Source organism: Monomorium pharaonis, unplaced genomic scaffold (genome assembly GCF_013373865.1).
Source record: "Monomorium pharaonis isolate MP-MQ-018 unplaced genomic scaffold, ASM1337386v2 scaffold_173, whole genome shotgun sequence".
Classification (NCBI taxonomy): Eukaryota; Metazoa; Arthropoda; class Insecta; order Hymenoptera; family Formicidae; genus Monomorium; species Monomorium pharaonis.
The window spans coordinates 1-20,495 of NW_023415443.1; the positions used below are offsets into that span (position 1 = coordinate 1).

The following is a 20,495-nucleotide window of genomic DNA, read 5'->3' on the forward strand; positions in this document are numbered from 1 at the left end:
ACATGCGATATAATATCCATTGTAAACCTAAAACAGTTTTAACAATACGTTTAAGTACATATTTGCAAAAATCATAATTATAATTCTATTTGTAAAATAATAGGTTACCCGAAGTTTCCAGTGCAATCTTCACAGGATTCGCTACACGTTTGAACAAATCGGCGCATATTTCCTCCAGCTTCTCTCTTGTGACTTGCAATTTAAATCGATATCGTCTATTAGACCCTCTATCTGGGCGAAATGGTCCGCGTTGGCGCTAAGTACAGTTTTAACGCGTCCAGCTTCTTTAAAGAGCTTTGCCATTGCTCTCGGATTTTTGAATACCAAGTTTGGCGTCTTCTTTAAAGCATCAACTCTCGCGCCAAGTGATGCTGCAGTCTAATTTGCATCTCCAGACCGCCGAGCGTGCGATCATATCCCACGCCCAGTACGACCACGTGAGGATTGGTCTCGAGGAAACCTCGGTCCTTCGTTTTTACGTTCTGATAGCTGACGACAGTCGCGGTGGTGCTGCTGGCACCCATGTCATAGAACATGATATAATGAGCGGAATCATTGATCTCGGTTCTACCAAACACGCCGTAATTCAGCGCGACCGCGGTGTAATCGTTGATGAGTTGCAACACCTTCAGGCCAGCGAGTTCCGCCGCCTGTATCAGCGCCCGCCGCTCGGCCTGATTGAAGAAACCTGGTACAGTGATGACGGCCTCGTTGATCTTCTGATGGGCAGACGCCTCCGCGCTCCGCGATCTCCTTGCCCTTGTGCAGTATCTGTGCGAGCAGCTCCTCCGGGGTGTACGTTGTGTTCTCGTTCAGTCTAAACGCTATGGTTTTCCCTCGTCGTCGGCGACGATGTTGTAATAGGGAAACCGCTCTTGGTAAAGTTGTACTAACGGATTGTCTATAGGCTTTCCTAGGAGGTCTAGAATATAGAAGAAGGTTTTGGGGAAATCTGACACCAATCACCTGAGCATCCTCGCCAAATAACCTCTCTCCATCCCGGAACGCGATTGTCACTGGCGTTTTCCTCTTTGACTCTTTGTTTAAAGCTATTTCCATAGGAACACACCAGGCTGCAGAGCAATAGAATAACAAAGGTACTTTATAATAAACAGTTCACAGGATTAATTTCTTAAAGTAAAAAAATTTATCAGACATATTCAATTGACAAAGTACTCTCATGCAAAACGTCAATTCATTGAACGCTCGTGGAACAGATTACGTTACGTACCGAGACGATAGCGACCTTCATCCATTCGCTACCAAGGTCGATGCTCATAACGGCAATTCTCGCAATGCTGATGCCGATGAAAGTGGCGATTACGAGCAGGGCGAGCGACGCGCCATCGACATGCCTCTCTGTGAGAATCCCATCTGGAAACCAAGACAGATGATTATGATAACACGCAGCGTGACAGCGAGATTTCAAGAACGTTAACGTGTACGTACTCGCGATAGATCGAGATACGAGATAGTACATGCCGTCGTGCCGTGTCACGAGCGAGTTGTCAAAGATTGGTTATGAATACCGGCGACGTGGGACACGTCGATCGGAGAAGCAGGCACGCTTACCTTGCGTTCGGGTCCTGTGACAACACACGACGTACTCGGGGGAGGGCGGCTACTCTCAGCTGTACACCATTCAGAACACACGCTCGCGCATCGCCAGCCCCTTTTAAATCAACAAAAAACTGACCGCAACACCTTCCACCAGTTCCACCGCAACACTCTCCGTATCCGTGATACTGCGTGACACCGTCACTTCGTCGTCGTCCGCTGAGCACCATGTGTTGGTGTGGCACATCGTGATTGGCGGAACGCGCCACAAGCTATTGGTCCGCGTTGGCAAATCGGAGCCAATCGTATCGCGCGATTCGTGCCGATAACGTCAATTCCATCGAGAACATATTCGTAAGGCCTTTGGTCTGTTCTTTCTAGCTGCACTGTTGCACTGGTGCAATACGTTAGAATGAGAAAATGGTCTGTTCTTTCTAGCTGCACTGTTGCACCGGTGCAATAAGTAGACAAGTATATTTTTTCTCATTCTAACTTATTGCACCCAGTGCAACAGTGCAGCTAGAAAGAACAACCAAAAATATACTTGTCTTACTTTAACTTATTGCACCGGTGCAACAGTGCAGCTAGAAAGAACAGACCACTTGTCTACAATAAAGATTTAAGCTTTAGCCATAAAAAACTGACCAATCATAGTCAATTTTTATAAGAATACTCAATTGCGATTGGTCAATTTCTTACGGCTTAAGCTTAAATCTTTTTTGTAGACAAGGTCTAAGGCCCGGTTCCACAACTCACGGTTAAATTAACTGGCCGATTATTCCATTGAAATTGACCAATCGTATTTGTTAATTTTGCTTAACGACAAATACGATTGGTCAATTCCAATGGAATAATCGGCCAGTTAATTTAACCGTGAGTTGTGGAACCGGGCCTAAGGAAAATAAACGTAAAGAAAGAATTCACACCTTGACAAAAAAGCAAAAAACCAATCAGAAGTCGCGTCAATAGTTGACAGTTTTTAAAACAGAAAAGCAGAGTGCACTATTTACTACCAGCATGAATTCTGCTTTTTCTGCCAAGGTGTGAATTTTCCCTAATAAAAATAATTTATTTTAAAAAAGTTAGGCGGCGTCTACAATGAGATCTTAAGACGTAAGATTTAAGAAATTGATCAATCACAATTGAATATTCTTATAAAATTCGACTGTGATTGGTCAATTTCTTAAATCTTATGTTTTAAGATGCCATTGTAGACGCCGCCTAATGAAGATAGATACATGCTTATTTGATAAATAAGTTTATCAAGAAGTTGAAATAACTGACTCGATGTAGTAAGTCTTAAATCGTAAGAAATTAACCATAGTCAAATGTGAGAAGAATAATCAACTGTGGTTGGTCAATTTTTTGTAGTTTAAGGCTTACTACATCTATTGTAAACAAAGGCTAAAGCCCAGACAAAATCGTCTCATAAATTGCAATTTTAATTGAATATTAAAATTTGACAAATTTTAGTCTTGATCAGTTTCACTTTGGTTAAATTCTAATCTTTAATGATCAATTTAATTCATCAATTTAGGCCCGGTTCCACAACTCACGGTTAAATTAACTGGACGATTATTCCATTGGAATTGACCAATCGTATTTGTTAATTTTGCTTAACGACAAATACGATTGGTCAATTCCAATGGAATAATCGGCCAGTTAATTTAACCGTGAGTTGTGGAACCGGGCCTTAATCAATCAAGTATAAATTCATGCGTATGAAAAAAAAATTTCTAGAATGTAAAATGAAAAACGTTACATTTCGTCGAGATAGACTTTATACGTTAAATACGCGTGATAAGTCGGCGTCTCTGTATGCAATTTTAACTACATTTCGATTAACTTATAATCGATTATTTGGTAATTGATTCAATCAGTCAAATATATCTTACTTAAAGTAAAAATTTTAATTATTCGTAGTATAATATTATTCATACATTAAAAACAAAAAATTAACATTTTTTATTTATATTAAATACTTAAGCTATTACTTGACAAGTTAATTAAGTTCATCAGAATTTAATCAAAGTTGTCTTGCATATATATTATCTTGTATTTATTTAAATTACATGTCTATTTAAATTTATATAAATAGACTTCAGAATCTATTCAAACTGATTTAAAAAAAGTATAACAAGTAAAAAATCAGTCGCATGAAAGAAATTACTTTGATAAAATAAATCCTTTAATTATAAAGAAATCTTTAAAAACTCTGTTTTTTCTTGGAACGTAGTATATTTATTTAACTTTAATTCATCAGATAGTTATGATTATCTTTCTTGTGTAAGTATCAAATATAAAATACCAATAACTAAACAACAAGTAAGATATATACATACAGGATTTGAAAATGCACAGATCAAAAAGTTACTGATGTGATTTAACGTTACTAGCGTAGCATAAGTAGTATATAACTCTATCACATAAAAGTCGATAATCTAGTCTGCTTATTTTTACAGTAAATCTATAATTAGAACTTGTAATTGCTGTGTCCACAATTCTAGTGAATATAAATAAAAATTATCGCATGTATATGGAAATGCTTATTATAATAAGAATTATTTTCTGTGACCAAAATGGATTTCACGTTCGAAGCAGTACAAAGTATATGTTGACGTCTCAAGTTTGTTCCGCTTAGTGTATGATTTTACTATATGGTGATAAAAACATTTTCCGTCAATAGCACACATCTATTAACCCCATTGATCTTCGGATCGACCAAATTTATATGTGAGCGAACCCAGAAAAATAAATATATTTTGTAGGAACAATCCTACTCCTGGCCATGATGTACTGCGCCTATAAAAGATATTAAATGTAATGTGAAAATAAAAAATAATATTAATAAAGATAAAAAATATAATATATATCTTTAAACTTCTGTAAAAAACGTATGTGTTGAATTCAAAATTGAATTTAAAAAATAAAAATAAAAAATAATACAAATCAAAACAAATAGTTTATAAGGGTCTAACATAATGCTATAATAGAATTAATATCTATCTTTCTAAAAAACTGGAAACAATTTATAATTAACTATAAGTTATTTATATTTAATACTGCTGTAAATAATTTCAAAATGCAGTTTTTTTGCTCTCTCTTGAATAAGGACACTTTATGACTTGTGTCACTTTTCTTGTGAAAGTTCTGTATGTTAAATTGTTTTATTAATACCTGCTGCTACAAAGTTGGCAAATAAGATCCAACAGGCTGCTATTACTGCTGCAAATCCCATAACAAATCCAATAAACAGCCAACTCCGAGCTCCTCTTGCTCCTAAACAACCACCATTGTAAGCTTCTCCTCTTATCTGTGCATTTGTTACTGAATTGACCCTGTAGGAATATTAATTGCTTCCATACAATAGTAGATAATGTAAATCATAATAAGAGGTTCTTCTGTAGTATATATTTCAATTTTTATATATTCCGTTATAATATATATGTATTACCATGGAAGAATAACACACACACACACATACACACGTGCATGCGCACGCATGCGCGCACACGCACGCATACACAGAAAAAGGAGTGTTAGGGTGAGAGAGATATTACAAACTGCGAGAGGTGAAGTAAAGAATCTGATTGACTGCCTTATTTTGACACCAAACACAATATCGAATATATATCCTTATACTTAAACTTTTGATAAGTCTTGTGCCTACTCCCTCCTTCCAGCTGCTGAAAATATCTCTCACCCTGTCACACTCCCTTCTGTTACTTTATTCCTCCATATATATTACTGATAATACTATTAATGTTACTTACATGAAGAGCGATATGGTACCAAATACTCCACAAACATGGTATGCATTTGCCATTTCACTCGGATATTTTGCATGAGCATCTATTATAAACCACCATCCCACGAAAAACTAAAACAGCATTTCAGTAAGATTTCTTGTACTAGTTACAAGGAAAATGTAAACGCGAGAAATGAGAGTCGCTGAAAGCACATGATCTTTATATGTATATAAGACAAATATATTTGTAATATTATACAGAAAATCAAAATTTGACAAATAATCAAAGAAAGGAAGCATGCTAGAGACAGTTGTGCTTGTCGATAATGTGACAACTCGCTCGTGGGAGGTATGCGTGTTTTTTGTGTTGTCGACGAAAAAAGTTTATCGTGACTATCGTGAGCGTGAAATCTATGAGATTTACCAGTATGCCCGCGAGCATCGAGACGAGCGCGTTCCTCTTCTCACCACCTTCGAACCAGATGCAGGACGGCACCTGCATATTCTCGAAACAGGACGTCATCCTCGCCACGCCTTTCGAAAAACGCAGGTAAATTTGCTGACTTTCAGTTGGGTCGAGTAGCTAACCGTATACGCGTGACAGGTATCAATATACACAACATTCACAACGTAGTACCACGTAGTACCGAGAGATGTAAACGATGGTGCTGAAGTTCGTGAACGGCAGCGCTCAAATTTACTTTCCGTCGGTAACTAATGGATAATTGTACACGTGTATATAATTTTGACAACTCCAAATAATGACTCCGATTAGACTCCATAAAAATGGAGTAAGTTAAATTAAAGGGAGATTTATCTATTATCAGAAAGCTAGAAGAAATAGATCAAATAAGTTTCTAAATTTTTTTTATTTTCCGTTTTTTAAATGACAAAATTAAATTTTTATTGTCTCTCGAGTGTATATAGTAAAGTGCAAGAATTACAACAACCTCAGCCAATTAGACGCCGCCAATGGTCTAATGTGTTGTTTTAATTGGCCATTTCTACTGATTACTACGATTCCTACATTAACTACACTCAAAAAGAGATTATCTAAACAGCAGTGTACACAAAAGACCACGTGCGTCCAATAGTCCAGTTTGATGTTTCAAGGTAAGTATGCGTTTTCTCGTGTATTTTCGCGTTTATTTATCTCTGTATTGTTTCCAGATCGACAGCACACTTTGTGACACATTCGTATGCGATTTCCTGACGGTCTCGAATATGGCAATTGATCTGGGATTCGTGGAAAAATGTGAGTCCTGGCGACTCCAAAGCAGATTCTTTCCCAGTAAAGTAGGCGGCAAGCCAGCTTGGCTAGATATGAAAAACATTCCCGGCAAAGATGACCTGGAGTGCGACTATTGTGGCGATCCCTGCGTGTTTCTCTGCCAGATCTACGCACCGTACGAGGAGGACGCTAACACATTTCACAGGATTGTATATATCTTTGTGTGCAAGAATGCAGATTGTTGCAGACCAAATCAGAATGGAAACCTGAAGATCTTCAGGTCACAGTTGAATAGAATAAACGATTTTTATCCAGCCGAACCACCAGTAGAACAAGAGGATTGGAGAACGGACATTGGTATAGTAATAATTAAATCAGTCATTGTTGATCTTATTCAATCTTAGTGCTGATTTTTATTGTGCAATTTTTATATACATTTCCAAGTTTACCAAATTATGCACTGAATAAATTTTTAGCCTTGAAACTGTTATAAATTAACTCTTGAAAAAAGTAGGTAATTATTAATTATTAATATTGTGATATTACTGTTCTTTTTCAATTTACATCTTGTTAAAACTATCTTCAAGTCCATTAAATTTATTTGATGCACAGTTTAATGAATTAAAAAATGTATATAAAATCACATAAGAAATATCAGCATTTAGCCATCATTGAACTTTATATTTAATTTTTTAATTATTTTTACATAATTGATGATTGGTTTTATTGACATAGTATTATTACATCACTGAAATCATAATATTATATAAGCTTTCTTTGTAAACTAATAAAAGTACATAGAAGATTAATAAAAAGTTTAATAATAATAATTTGTTTTCATAGATGTATTGCAATGGGCAAAAACATGCCATGTCTGTGGGATTTTAGCTCCTAATCATTGCGGAAAATGTAAAGTTGTCAATTATTGCTCACGCATACATCAGGTGTACGACTGGAAGAATAGGCATAAAGATACATGTGGCATTGAAACAGCGAAAAATAGCGATTCCAATTTTCTGTTTCCTGAATATGAGATTGTCATAGAGAGCGACGACACTGCGAAAGAAAATGTTGAGGAAAACGATTCCAAAAGTGAACAAGAGGAAGTTAAAAAATACAATGCAATGTTGCAAGATGGCAAACTTGGAATTCAAAATGAGAATGTTAACGATGATTTACTTCAAATGGCTAACGATGAAAAAGATGAGACGTTCGCAGAATTTCGTATGAAAATAGATAATTTTCCAGATCAGATTTTGAGGTACGTCTCTTTGCAAAAGTATTAAGGGAGTATTATATTGTTTTGAGCTGAGAGATTTTTTTGGAACATTTTTTGCGGATTTATTTTAAATTATATACATAACACATTTTAGCTAAAAAAATTTGGCATATAAAAATAATGGAAATTATAACGATTATAAAAATGTCGAAGCACATTGTTTTACAATTTCAATAAAATTTAAACATTTGATCCATATTTATTTTACAGATATGATAGAGGAGGAAAAGTGCTCTATATTTCATCACATAATCAAATAACGGACATACCAAAATGTCAGGAATGCAATGGTGAGAGACAGTTCGAATTTCAAGTACGTACAGTTTACTCATACACAAATATTAAATTGGGTGGTTATACCAAATCTTATTGAATAAAATAAAAAAATCTGAAAAGTAAAAACTTTTAGACTTCCTTAAAATATAATTTTCTATCAAATAAAATGTACTCCTAATGGATTTCTTTCGCTATACACTCTCGATAATGAAAATCAATCTGTAGTTTACGTAATATATATTGTTACGCGCGCGCGCGAAATGAAAAGACACTTTTCCATACTCTTAACGAACAGCTTTATTCTTAGCGTTTACAATTAACGACCGATCTGGCTCGATGCCTCTTAACGACTGTTTGTTTATTCCTGTCAATTCCCGTTGCCCGGCTCCAGACAGCTGACCGCCGCCACCGATCGACATCGCCGATTCGACAGTTGACTCGCGGACGGAGAGTATAGCGAGCAGCGCGCGTAACAATATTATAGGTTTTTAGCAATTGACAACGTACATTGAAACATGGCCTTAAATAAAAAATGTGATTTTCAGATAATGCCACAACTATTAAATTTTCTTAACTTAAAAGATGTTATAAAGTCCTTTGATTGGGGAGTATTGGCAGTTTTCACATGCAAACAATCTTGTATACCTATTAAAAGCAAGTATGTAAGAGAATATGTATGGAAGCAAGATATTGTACAGGAAGAAGTTGAATCGAGAATAAATCAGAATACTTGAGTATGTTACATTTTATTAATGTTAAAATGTTCTTTATCTTTTTATATCTTATCTCACCTAGAAAGATTGATTTATATTTTATCATAAAAAATTAATTTGTCGACGAAATTATAATGTATTATAAAATAAAGCAATAAACGCGAATTAAATAGTACATAAAGAAATTAATAATACAATGATAAAATATGAATTATAACAATATAGTTAAAATATATATTAAAATATATTATAAAAATAGAATTCTGATCAAGTATTTTTCGAAAATATCGCAATCTACTTTAAGAGAGAATCACATTATATATTATAATTAACAATATTAATATTATAAAATGTTATAATATAACAATGATATAAATTATAGATTATCCATTTTTAGTGCATTAAATTCTCATCAGATTTCTCTTTTAGACATTTTGGAAATAACAATTTTTGAATTGTCATTGCAGTAAATAAAAAATAATTATTATAATTATTAAACCTCGTAAAATAAAATGAAATGAAAAATCTTTTTTTTTCATCTTTGGGCAAGTACAGAAAAAATGATTAAATACAGAGTTATTGCATCTCAATCAGTAAACAAGAAAAAATAATTATATTTTGTTCGAATAAAAGATTATATCTTAATCAAATTTATACAAAAATTAGATTAAAAATTATCAATTAATTTGCATTTTATTATTTTAATATTCTTCTTAAACAATCATTCACTGACGACTGTTCAGCAACTGATGTAGAAATCCTAGGAAAGATTTTTAGGTTCTGGTTTATGTTGACAATTCGAATATTATTTCTTAAAGTATTATAGAATATTGTATTATAGAATATGTATTATAGAATATTAAAGAATATAAAATATATAGCAATAGAAAATGGAATACACTTATCATCATTACAATGTATATCGCAAACATTATATATAGATTATCAGAATACTGCTACATATATAACATAATCTTATTATACTATGTTTTGCTAATAAAACTAATAAAACTATTGGTTTTATTAGCAAATAATAGATTATTAATGTATCGTCCAAAAGTCCAAATTAATAAAAATAATTGTTATCAAGAAAAACTCGCTTCAAAAACCAACAATTATAAATTTTTATAATTTTGTTTTAGCGAAGTCGTAATCTGATGTAACATTGAAAAACTTGTGTCACAATAATCTTTAAAGCGTTTAAGAGTTATAATTTGTACAGCCTTTGTTAAGTTGTGTGAGAGATCAAATGGATCTTGCACACACATAGGCGAGTCAATACGAAAATATTCACATTGTTCATTCTGCAATTGTGCAACGTACAAGACCATACATTCAGGTAAAGTCGATACTTCCGTAAAAGATCTCTTGCAGCATACCTGGCCTAATAACGGACATATTACAAATTGTTTGTAGTCGAATTTTCTGTAATAGTTGAAAAATCCCGACAGCAATTTCTCGATTGATATCTTGGGTACATTAATAAGAATAGTATTCTTAACTTCAGTTTCCCAATCTAAAGTATAACACAATATATAACATACATTATACAAAATTGAAATATGTATAAAATTATTGTAATTTACTTATTATGATAAAAATAAAATCTTTCTCAATTACAGATTCCAAGCTATAACATGCTACAATATATTATTTTTACATAAATTTTTAAATACTTACTAGAAACGATTTTCAATCGATTATAACTTTTTATTAAGGTAGCAATAGTCGGTATTTGAAATTTGACTTGGAAATAAAAGATGACTAGCCAGGTAAGGGTATAATTCGTTATTCCATCAGGGCCGGTCAAACCTTTCAGCAAAAGCCACTTTTTCAGAAAGAGTGTTAACTTGTGGCACAGTGGACATGCCATGTTGAAAAACCTAGATTTATTAACAGAGATATTCGTATGAACATATTTCATACATTTCTTGGAAATACAAAACATAGAAAATATAGAAACACCTCATACCTAATAAACTTAGAATTTTCCACAGACAGACCATTTATAAACGAGAGATCACAATAGAGTCCCGTTAATCTATGTTTTACTTTTATATAGGTGTTCTACTCGTGTCCAAAGTTAATTCAATGTCCCAGTTTTTGTCGGTACGTAGACAGTCTTGAATTTGCTTACTTCTGTTTTTAATTAATTTAGGATCGGTACATTCGCCACCTAACACAAAAATTTTCTTTTATAATATACAATTTTTCTTTATAAGTTCTACATTTTAAAATTATTATAAAATTTTAAATAAATTGCTTGCAGTTTCTAAAAAAAAATTCTCCAATAGCTTTTTTCTCGAAATGATAATCCCCTCCTTAATTTTGTTTTAATTCTTAATATTTTCAACTTATTATTATTTAAAATCCTTAAATTTTATCACATCTGTTGCTGAACACCTTATATGTATAAAGATTAGAAATATAATTAAACATATTTACCAAAGTTAAGATATATATCAATGTCACTATCTGGCAATGCTAAGCCAGTGATCCTTGAGCCGAATATATACACTTCTACAGGTAATCGATGTGTTTTAAAGATATGCGTTAATGCATTCGTGAGTTGAATTACTTTCGGATCATTTAATACGTCGTTCGACAACTTAAACAAATTAGCAGTAGTTTCGTTGACCTTACTCAGCAAATCCTTCAGAGGCAGCGATATGTCAAAATCATTATTTTTCTTTAAATACTTATGCGTCGATTGCTGACAGTGTACTTGATAATTTTGACGAATGTTAATACCATATTTTTCTGTTTTGTACCATAAAGTGGCACACGTCAAACAGAATTCAAACATCGAATTGTCCTTGTTTTTCAGGACTGCAGAGTGTACGGCGCTAAGATGTTTCATAAATTGTATCTTTGTTTTGATTCTCACTTTGCACTCGACGCAAGCGAAATACTGAATACTGTACCACAAATCTTGAAATTCTTTCAATATTTGTTCAACCCGGACATGCATCATATTGCGATTGGTTTTGTGTACGGAATGTGTAATATGATCTTTATAATTTGGAACGTATTGTCCAGGTGCAGACGTTCTATGTTTGTGCGAATCTGCACACACATCAATATTGCAGGCAAAACATTTAGCATGTTCGTGAGATTGTACTTTTATTAACTCCTTTAATAGTTCAGTATGTTCGATACTGTTCTTATGTAGTCTTGCAGTATGTATGTCAGTATTTATGTGTTCATATATTGTCTGTGCATCGTGTGCATGCAAATTGTTACATAAAAGACAAAGCATTTTATCGTCACGTAATAAGAAAAATTGTAGATTCAATTTAATCTCATTTAGCCTCTTTTGATTGCAGGTAAACATGATGTCCTCAAAGTCGAGAAATTCTCTTTTATACATTTGATTATAGTTTTTATGTGTTTGATTTGGAATGTTTTCCTTCTTTTTATTGAAATCTGTATCCAACTTTATTGGTACCATTAATTTATTAATTTCCGCGAATATATCGCTAGATATAAAAAAACCAAAATTGTTTTTATTTTGACGCGATCTGTCACTTTTGTATCAGCATTTATTGCACCCATCAAATTACGATTACAATGTTGTTTTGTATTTACTTGTGTTTTGTTAATATTATAGTTCGATGATCCATCGCTAATTGACGCATCTTTAGAAACTAAAGATTTTACTTCGTGTGCTTATTTACATTATGTTTTTTTGATGTAGATATATTATGTATATAATTATATGTGAGAAAAATATTTTTAAAGTCTTGTAAATGTTTTTTATTACATAAATGTTGAATTATATCGTTAGTTTTATAACACGTATATTGACAAGCAAAGCAAATGTAAATTAATTTATCGAATAAAATGTTTTTGCTGAAAGTTGTACAATGATTTTTTATATACATTACAGGTTGTTCTTTAACTTGAACAATTCTGCCATTATTTTCGAAAGAGATTAGACTTAAACATTCAATAGGCTCCAAATATATTTGTACGTTTTTGTAACTATCATGCTGTCTTTTAATGTCAATCATTAATTTAATATTTTCTTTGTGCTTAGATTTCGAAAAATGCATTGACAACGATAATACACCATGTATTATTTCATTGCAGAACGAGCACTTAAACAGTGGATAATAAATAGCAATATTAAAATCTCCAATCAATGGCCAATTACAAATGAATTTCATCGACGATATCATACTATTTTCATGTACTGTTCTCTCGTGATTTATTACATCATTCTCTTCGATTGTCTTATTACATTGATCACAAATGTATTTTGTTGCCGTTGACGTGTATTTTGGCCATATTATTCCGTCTAAGTATTTACCGTTTACCTTAATAGTGTTTCTCTCCTCTTCTATTTTCATAATGCACATTGTTTGCTTACTGGAGATTTCTAGTTGAGATGCAATAAATGCATGCGTCTCAATTATTACATGATTTTTTATAACAGTGTTAAAGATAAACACATCGCATAAACAACAAAAAGCCTTATAAATATATTTTTCAATTTGTAGATTATCACTAGTACTGTCTTTGCTATAGGATTCAGAAGAAACTATATTTTCCTTTTTTGCCTTACAGTTGCTTGGAAGATCTCTGATTAAATAATTTTTAGCGACATTGAGAGAAACAGCTTGATCGTAAATTTTAGATTCTGTTTCATTATTTAAAGCTTCTTGTTTATTTGCAAGATTTTCTGATATGATATTAGCATCTATATATTTTTTCTTACTGATCATGTGTGTATGTCTCTTCCCCATTGAATGCTCATGAAAATGATCTATGGATGGTAGGGAGCACTGGCATGGTATGCAAAAGTAATTTTGTTTTGCTATTTCATTATTCAATAACTTCCTGTAATTCGTGTCTAACAATGTAAAATTATTAAACTTATTGAAATTTGTTATTTGATTGCCGATGTCGGGATGAATTTTATGTAAATGACACGTTACATCTGCCAAGCTTTGAAACGTACATTTACACCAGTGACAATACCATTGTCCATAATGTAATGTTTGTTGCATTACGAACTGTTTATACGCTTGCCTCTCCTGCATCAGAGCGTAAGGCACACTTGCAATAGTTTGGTAGTTTGTCATTTGCGTAGAATTGTTCGAGTGGTCTATCGTTAATTTGTTCTCATAGATCGGCTGTACTTTTGCCAAAAGATTTGATTTGTTTTTATGTTCCGCTGATTTTCTTTATTAACAGGACCATCACTTTGAATACTATTTATTTTGCCGTTCGTGTCTCGTTCTTTTGTAGAACTTTTTAATATGTCATTTGCAGATTTTTGGTGATTTTCTTCTTTTGAGTGTTCCCAAAAATCATCAAGAGTAGATACTGAAGATTGGCAAGATACGCAAACGTAATCCTGTTGAACATCTCTTATTATTAGACCCTGTTTTAATAAGGATTTGTATTTTTTATTTGCTAATATTTTAATAGATTTGTCTATAAAATCAGACGTTTCCGTTTGACTCGAGTGATCATTTTTCGAATGATGTTGCGCTTCCTCCAATTTTGGAATGTAGTTTTACATTGATAACAATACCATTGTCCATTATAATACGTTATACGTTGACTGAAAAAATGTATTGTGTTCGCTGTGGTAAGTTTCATACTGTGTCTGTTCTCCTGTCTATAACGAAACAAATCTGTAATGAAATAATATACATGTAATAATATTCTGAGATTCAAGTAATAGACAAGGATCAGAACCATAGAAAAGTGAAATATAGTGAATGCATCAGAGCTCTCAGTTTAAGAATTATGTTAAGAAATATATTTAAAAAATAGTATTTTTTAATCATTTGTTGAAGTTAATCTATCCCTAAATTAAATATTAATTTTATAATAGCACAAATATAATATTAAAAATTATAATCTTAAAAAAATTAATTATTCCTAAATATAGAAAATAATTATTATAGGTAATAAAATTTGCATATTATATGTTTAAAAAATAAATAATTAAAGATTTTTAATTAAATAAAATAATTATTATTTAATTTTTAATTTTTTAACTAGTTACTACCTGAGTTATTTAGTATCTGATTTTAACAAAAATCTCAATTTACTTTCTTCTTTTAAGTAATGATAATCTGCAACATAAGATTATATTCTTAATATATATCTTAAAATACACTTATTATTAGAAACATGTGATATTTATTTTTATATGTAAGTATATACAAAAAATATTGTAAATTGTTACTGGAATAAGTAATATTAATTATTTCAAATATTCATAAGTTTGTATGTATTATAAGTACTTACATCATAATTATCGTATTTATTCAAGATGTATTCTGATTTAATAATTAATATTTCAATCAAAAATATTAAAATAAAAATTTAATTTATTTATTTATCCTGGCTTTTCTTTTCAATAAAATTTTATAATATTCTTCGAATCTTCGAAAGAGTATAAAATTTTTTTACTAAACCATAATCATTTTTCTAAAATTTATAATGAGTATTGGCTGAAGATAATACTTATTTAAAAGAAAAATAATAATCGTTGAATAGTCGTTTTTCTTAACAGTAGAATTAACATTTCTTGTGCGTATAGTCATGAATTAATTGTGCGGACACTCAAGATATTGAAAGTTATTTTATGCTACAAATTTATGCTTCAAACATTTTAATTTTTTAAGAAAAACCGACTAGAGCGAAGACTCTTACAGTGATACGTTTCCATCAAAATCATACTTATATTCAAACTTAAAAAATTCACTAGCCTGTTATTAACAAAATCAAATCGAAAATTTAAATAAGCTGCAACAAAGCGCCGATATGATTTTGTCTTTTATACCTTATCTTTTTATTTAAAATTGAAAACGTGTAAAAGATGATAAAATTATGGCAAAATAATTAACAATATAATTTATTACAGTCACGAAATTAATTACTTGGACCCATTTATTTTATACTACAACAAAGCATATTTTTGATGAAAATGCATTACCAGCACACACAAAGTGTTTTCACTTCCAATCAAGTTTTCCTTTAAATAATTATATTCGATAAACCTGTAGCATAAAGTATCCCCAATATTTTATCAAAAAATTAATTTTGTATAAATATATTACTGCAACGTACGTATCACAGTGGCTGTGTTTCAAATTCACTATCAGTACTGAAAATCTATAGTATATGTAACATAAATTATAGAACACAACCAATAGATGTACGCTAAAATTATGTATGTATATATGTACAGATAAGGAACTTCATCTTTATAACTGAGCTCCAAAAATCATTTGCATAGCTCTGAGACAAGGGTGATAAGTCATGAGTTAGCATATGGTATACACTTCTTTTCAAAGTTTATAAGCATCCAATGAACAAAGCAAGGAGACAAGCGCGAATATTTATATGTATTCATTATATGTATTTATATGTATTTATATGTGTTTTATAAAAGGTTCTATTATAATACGTGTAGAGATCATGAGATGAGGGATCGACACAGGATGAACTATTTGGGATGAACAGGTAGTCATTGGCGAAAAGCAAACAAAAGTGGACGTAGCAAGAGAGAGTATCGTGTTGTAACTATTGCGCAAAAGAGTACATGTGTTTTACGGTACATTTATATAAAGTAATACATTTACTACAACAAGTTAACGATATGATTAATGAGTTTTTATTTTTTTCTGTTAATATATTTAATTTTCCTTTCCTTAAGTTAAATAAATTCAACTTGCATAAAAACTTGAATTGAATAATTAAATTGTATTAATGTGTTGTGTAAACTTGTATTTCTTTTTGTAATTGTAGTAAAAAGAGAGAGAGCTTATATTAATTTGATCCATTTCTACAAGTATTTTACCAAATTCCTATCAAGATTTTGTGCTCTGAATAAGTATGTTTTTTTTAGTATCTTTTAAATTAACACCTTAGTGACATGAGTCAGATATATCCAATGCTACTTTACTGTGCATGATAAGGATATGCTCATGGATAAGTTATTAGTACTGTCAGCATCAGTCTACCTTTGTTCTACTTTTAACAATAAAGATAAACTGATGTTGATAAAGTTAATCTCTTCAAACGCATCCTAAATGGAATAGAAATGAAGAATAAAAAACAATTCATTAAGAAATGTTTTGCAGCTCCTCAAGGCCTTTGCACAATATCGGACAATGGGAAACAGGGAATAGAGAAAGAGAGAAACAGAGAAAATTCATATTTCTGAATATAATTATTGTACTTAATAATTTCATAATTATTGTGATAAAAATGGCTTATTAAATATTTTATTTTTAATAATCTTTGAATAAAAATAAAAAAGTTGTAGATGTTATTTTGTTTCATCTAGAGATTTACCTTAAACTCAGTTTAGCTTATACTGTTTGTTTTTTTTCTAATTTTAAAACTATATAGAAAGAGATGAAAAATTAATTAAACGAACTAAAGTTAATCCATTGATAGAAATGATTATGAATTATAGTCTAGTCTCGTGAATAACGTAAAATCCTATTTGACTTATCTTATTCCAAAACCATTTTATGGTTTTATCACTTCTTTAAAATTTTTTAGTGTAAATGTAGCGTAAGAGTGAGAATAACTTTTATTGACTGCGAAATTTAATTTCCAAAAAATATATCGGTGAAAGTTAACATACCTAAAACTCCTTCGCACCTCGGATGATGTACATAACCTATTGTGCGAGACGCATAAACAAAAAGTACACAAAGAAAGACAGGGAAATAGGTTCGCGGGAATTCCCCTTCGTTGAATAAGAGGAGACTTGTGGTTCTCGCACACTGGATGCGATAAGTAATAGCCATGAGAGCTCTGCTTTTTCAAATGTCAGGGTGCGGTTCCATGAAGCGAATTATGCGGAAGCGGAACAAGCGGATCACCAATCACAGGACCGTTTCGACGGAATCTTTGAAAGAGTTCTATTAGAATGATCCGCGATTGGTGATCCGCTCGTTCCGCTTCCGCATAATCCGCTTCATGGGACCGCACCCAGGGCCCCTATTCTTGAAACTGTACGCAACTTTACGTATACGCACGTTGCGAACGGTGAAATTGCGCATACGTTTCTGACATGGTATTCTTGAACATAAAAGTGTAGTATTCGCAGAGGAAAACGTATACGCTTTTCATTGCACTGATTTACGTTTGGCAACGTCGGAAAATAGACGTACATTTCTACAAACATCGACAAAATTAATAAAGCTAAGATGCGCTTATTTAAATTAATTATAAAAAATATTGAGTTTATTATATTTAAGTCTTGTTTGTTACATCTAACATGTTTATTACATCTTTGTAAGTAAAAAAATAAGATTGTTCATGTAATATATTGCAACAATTGTGATCTTGAACTTGTCAAGGTTTAATTGTTAGATGAAATTAATAAGACTGAGTAAGATTGAGTTAAAAAGATTTTATACGCAATATTAATATATGAAAAAGCAAGTATTATAGTTTACTACTTTAATTTTTTTAATAAGACGTCTAAAATTATAAAATAAAATTTTACTAAATCGTTTCTTTTTTTAATAAATAAATACATGAGAATTTTAGTAAATTTTAAAGAAAGAGGATTATTATAAGAATTAATTTTATTTTACATTTTAATAAATGTTTAAAAGTGGGAATGTTACATGCCATAAAGAATACGTTATAATATTTAAAAGTCTTTTATATAATTCTTTCATATTATATGTTTTATTTGTATTCATATACATTGTAAGAATAAATAAAAATTTTTGACTTAAAATATAATATATTCCTAATTAATATAAATCCACTATTGATAAAAATTATACTAAATGATAAACGATACTTATAATTTACGAGAAGTAATTTGCAATCATTAATTGCTGTTTATTTCTACCAGCTGCCATATTTGGATCAATTCTACGGACGTTTCTTTCATTTTCAATACGATTTTTGTTATTATACATCCCAAATCTACATCTTTATTATCGTCATTTAGATTCAGTGACACATTTTGGGCAATGTACATATTATGTAAAACAGCACATGTATATATAATTTTAGATGCTATTGGTGGAGAGTAATGGAGTACTCTATACTTCAATAGACATCTAAACCGCATTTTCAGAACTCCATTGCATTATTCTATTAATGCACGACATCTCATTTGTTTGGTATTATATTCAGCTTCTGGACTACCTTTAATAGCATCTATTATAGGAGTCATCATCCAAGGTCTGAGAGAATACCTTGAATCACCTGCAATCCAAAACATTTTAACGTAAAAATTTATGATATTATTTGTTTTTGTGGGGGGAAATTAGGATTTTATATTAATAATTTTCTGAAAATTTTCTTAATATTATGGAGAAGTAAAAGCCTTAGTGGTTTAAGTTAAATTTTTAAAAATATTGACTTGTGTGCACAGATGCAATCTATACAATATATAATTGCATCTATGCACACAAATTAATATTTTAAACAATTGACTTACACCACTAAGGCTTTTACTCCTCCATATATACATATTTGCAGAAAATATATATTATTTTCTGCAAGTTTCAACATTAAATAATGCATTACATTACTCGTCATTTATTTCTCTTAACACCTTACCTACTAAATGGAAATTTTTGTGTGGATAGCGCCTGTAGAGATAAACCATAGCACGTTTTTTGCATATGAGTTATTCCATATAAATGTATTGCGAGTGCTTCCAGGATAACGTGTTCAATTCTGCTAACGTACTGGGAAACTTAATCCTGTTTCATTATTTCTTCTCTTGTTATAACATCAATAATTTTGTGGATGCAGCGAGAGACTGTTGGCTGACTAACACCAATATGAATATTTTTATTAATATTCAATTGATAGGATTCACTTGCAAAAAAACGCAATGTGTAGTAAATTTTCAATACTTCTATTTTTAATTTATAAAATATATGCTTACCTAATAATACGTGGAGGCTTTTACTATTGCTTTTCACCATCGAAACGTATACGTTTCTCATGAAACGAATGGTCTGAACCATTCGTTGCATCGTACACGAAAAATTGCGTATACGTTACTGCTTGCGACAGTCAAGAATACCGTTCTAGGGATTTTCTATTGCGATCATTCGCAACTTGCTATTTACGTATGCGCAACTATTTCAAGAATAGGGCCAGACCGCACCCCACATTCATCTGCATTCATCGCGAGACTCGGGATCGATTGTTCCAACTTCTTGGTAAATTCACCTGTCAGGTAAATATATGTTTGTCTTTATTTATTTAACAAAAGAAATGAAGATAGACACATGCTTACCTGGTAGGTAAGTTTACCAAGAAGTTGTAACTTGGAACCGGTCCTCGATGCGATGTCGCTCGAAATGTTATAGCCAAGTTTTAACTTTCGTTGCTCGCATTTACATGTAATAAAAATTAGCAGTCTAGTATTTGAAATTGGTAGATTTTAAATACGAGACTGCTAATTACCCAAAAGTTGTTTCCAAACTATATGGACGAAAAAGATGGATCTTGAATAAGATATCAGTCTATGAATTTCATCCCTCGTCTCCTTCCGGCATCACGATGAATTCCATTTTAAGGCCGGATCTACAATAGGTGTAGTAAGCCTTAAGCTATAAGGAATTAACCAATTATATTCGATTATTCTTCTCACATTCAATTATAATTGGTCAGATTCTTAAGGCTTACTACACTTATTGTAGATCCGGCCTAAAAGATCTTTCTCGCGTG

General features: G+C 31.6%; 3 protein-coding genes, 1 long non-coding RNA gene and 1 pseudogene across 13 annotated transcripts; 1 reads left to right on the forward strand and 4 right to left on the reverse strand.

The window, feature by feature from the left end:
• Positions 1-44: 44 nt before the first annotated feature.
• Positions 45-1,757, reverse strand: LOC118648103 (annotated as a pseudogene).
• A 2,018-nt stretch (positions 1,758-3,775) lies between these two features.
• Positions 3,776-5,935, reverse strand: LOC118648100 (transmembrane protein 50B-like). Its single transcript, XM_036294336.1, has 4 exons — positions 5,730-5,935; positions 5,331-5,437; positions 4,735-4,895; positions 3,776-4,359 (listed from the first exon to the last, which is right to left on the reverse strand). The coding sequence occupies exons 1-4, from the start codon at positions 5,826-5,828 to the stop codon at positions 4,334-4,336; spliced, it is 393 nt and encodes a 130-aa protein (XP_036150229.1). The 5' UTR covers positions 5,829-5,935; the 3' UTR covers positions 3,776-4,333.
• A 104-nt stretch (positions 5,936-6,039) lies between these two features.
• Positions 6,040-11,765, forward strand: LOC118648102 (programmed cell death protein 2-like). Of its 4 annotated transcripts, none has more exons than XM_036294342.1 (6): positions 6,040-6,418; positions 6,476-6,893; positions 7,380-7,797; positions 8,026-8,128; positions 8,399-8,575; positions 8,637-8,765. In XM_036294342.1, exons 2-5 carry the CDS (start codon positions 6,530-6,532, stop codon positions 8,546-8,548), a joined length of 1,035 nt encoding a protein of 344 aa, XP_036150235.1. In that variant the 5' UTR covers positions 6,040-6,418; positions 6,476-6,529; the 3' UTR covers positions 8,549-8,575; positions 8,637-8,765. The 4 variants fall into 4 exon arrangements, with proteins under 4 accessions (XP_036150235.1, XP_036150234.1, XP_036150232.1 ...); XM_036294341.1 differs by lacking the exon at positions 8,399-8,575 and adding an exon at positions 11,632-11,765 and having other exon boundaries at positions 6,042-6,418; positions 8,637-8,825; XM_036294339.1 differs by lacking the exon at positions 8,399-8,575 and adding an exon at positions 10,427-10,514 and having other exon boundaries at positions 6,042-6,418; positions 8,637-8,825.
• On the reverse strand, positions 9,332-12,344 carry LOC118648101 (terminal uridylyltransferase Tailor-like). Its single transcript, XM_036294337.1, is given in 5 exon segments — positions 9,332-10,320; positions 10,485-10,687; positions 10,777-10,864; positions 10,867-10,980; positions 11,250-12,344. Coding segments are annotated over 5 exon segments (1,812 nt in total). The 5' UTR covers positions 12,256-12,344; the 3' UTR covers positions 9,332-9,919.
• A 6,198-nt stretch (positions 12,345-18,542) lies between these two features.
• Positions 18,543-20,437, reverse strand: LOC118648098. 7 transcript variants are annotated; one of them, XR_004965167.1, is made up of 6 exons: positions 20,419-20,436; positions 20,232-20,351; positions 20,062-20,154; positions 19,705-19,994; positions 19,371-19,586; positions 18,543-19,013 (listed from the first exon to the last, which is right to left on the reverse strand). It is a non-coding gene; the product is annotated as an uncharacterized LOC118648098 (long non-coding RNA). The 7 variants fall into 7 exon arrangements; XR_004965164.1 differs by having other exon boundaries at positions 20,062-20,351; positions 20,419-20,437; XR_004965168.1 differs by lacking the exon at positions 20,419-20,436 and having other exon boundaries at positions 19,705-19,980; positions 20,232-20,408.
• Positions 20,438-20,495: the final 58 nt, after the last annotated feature.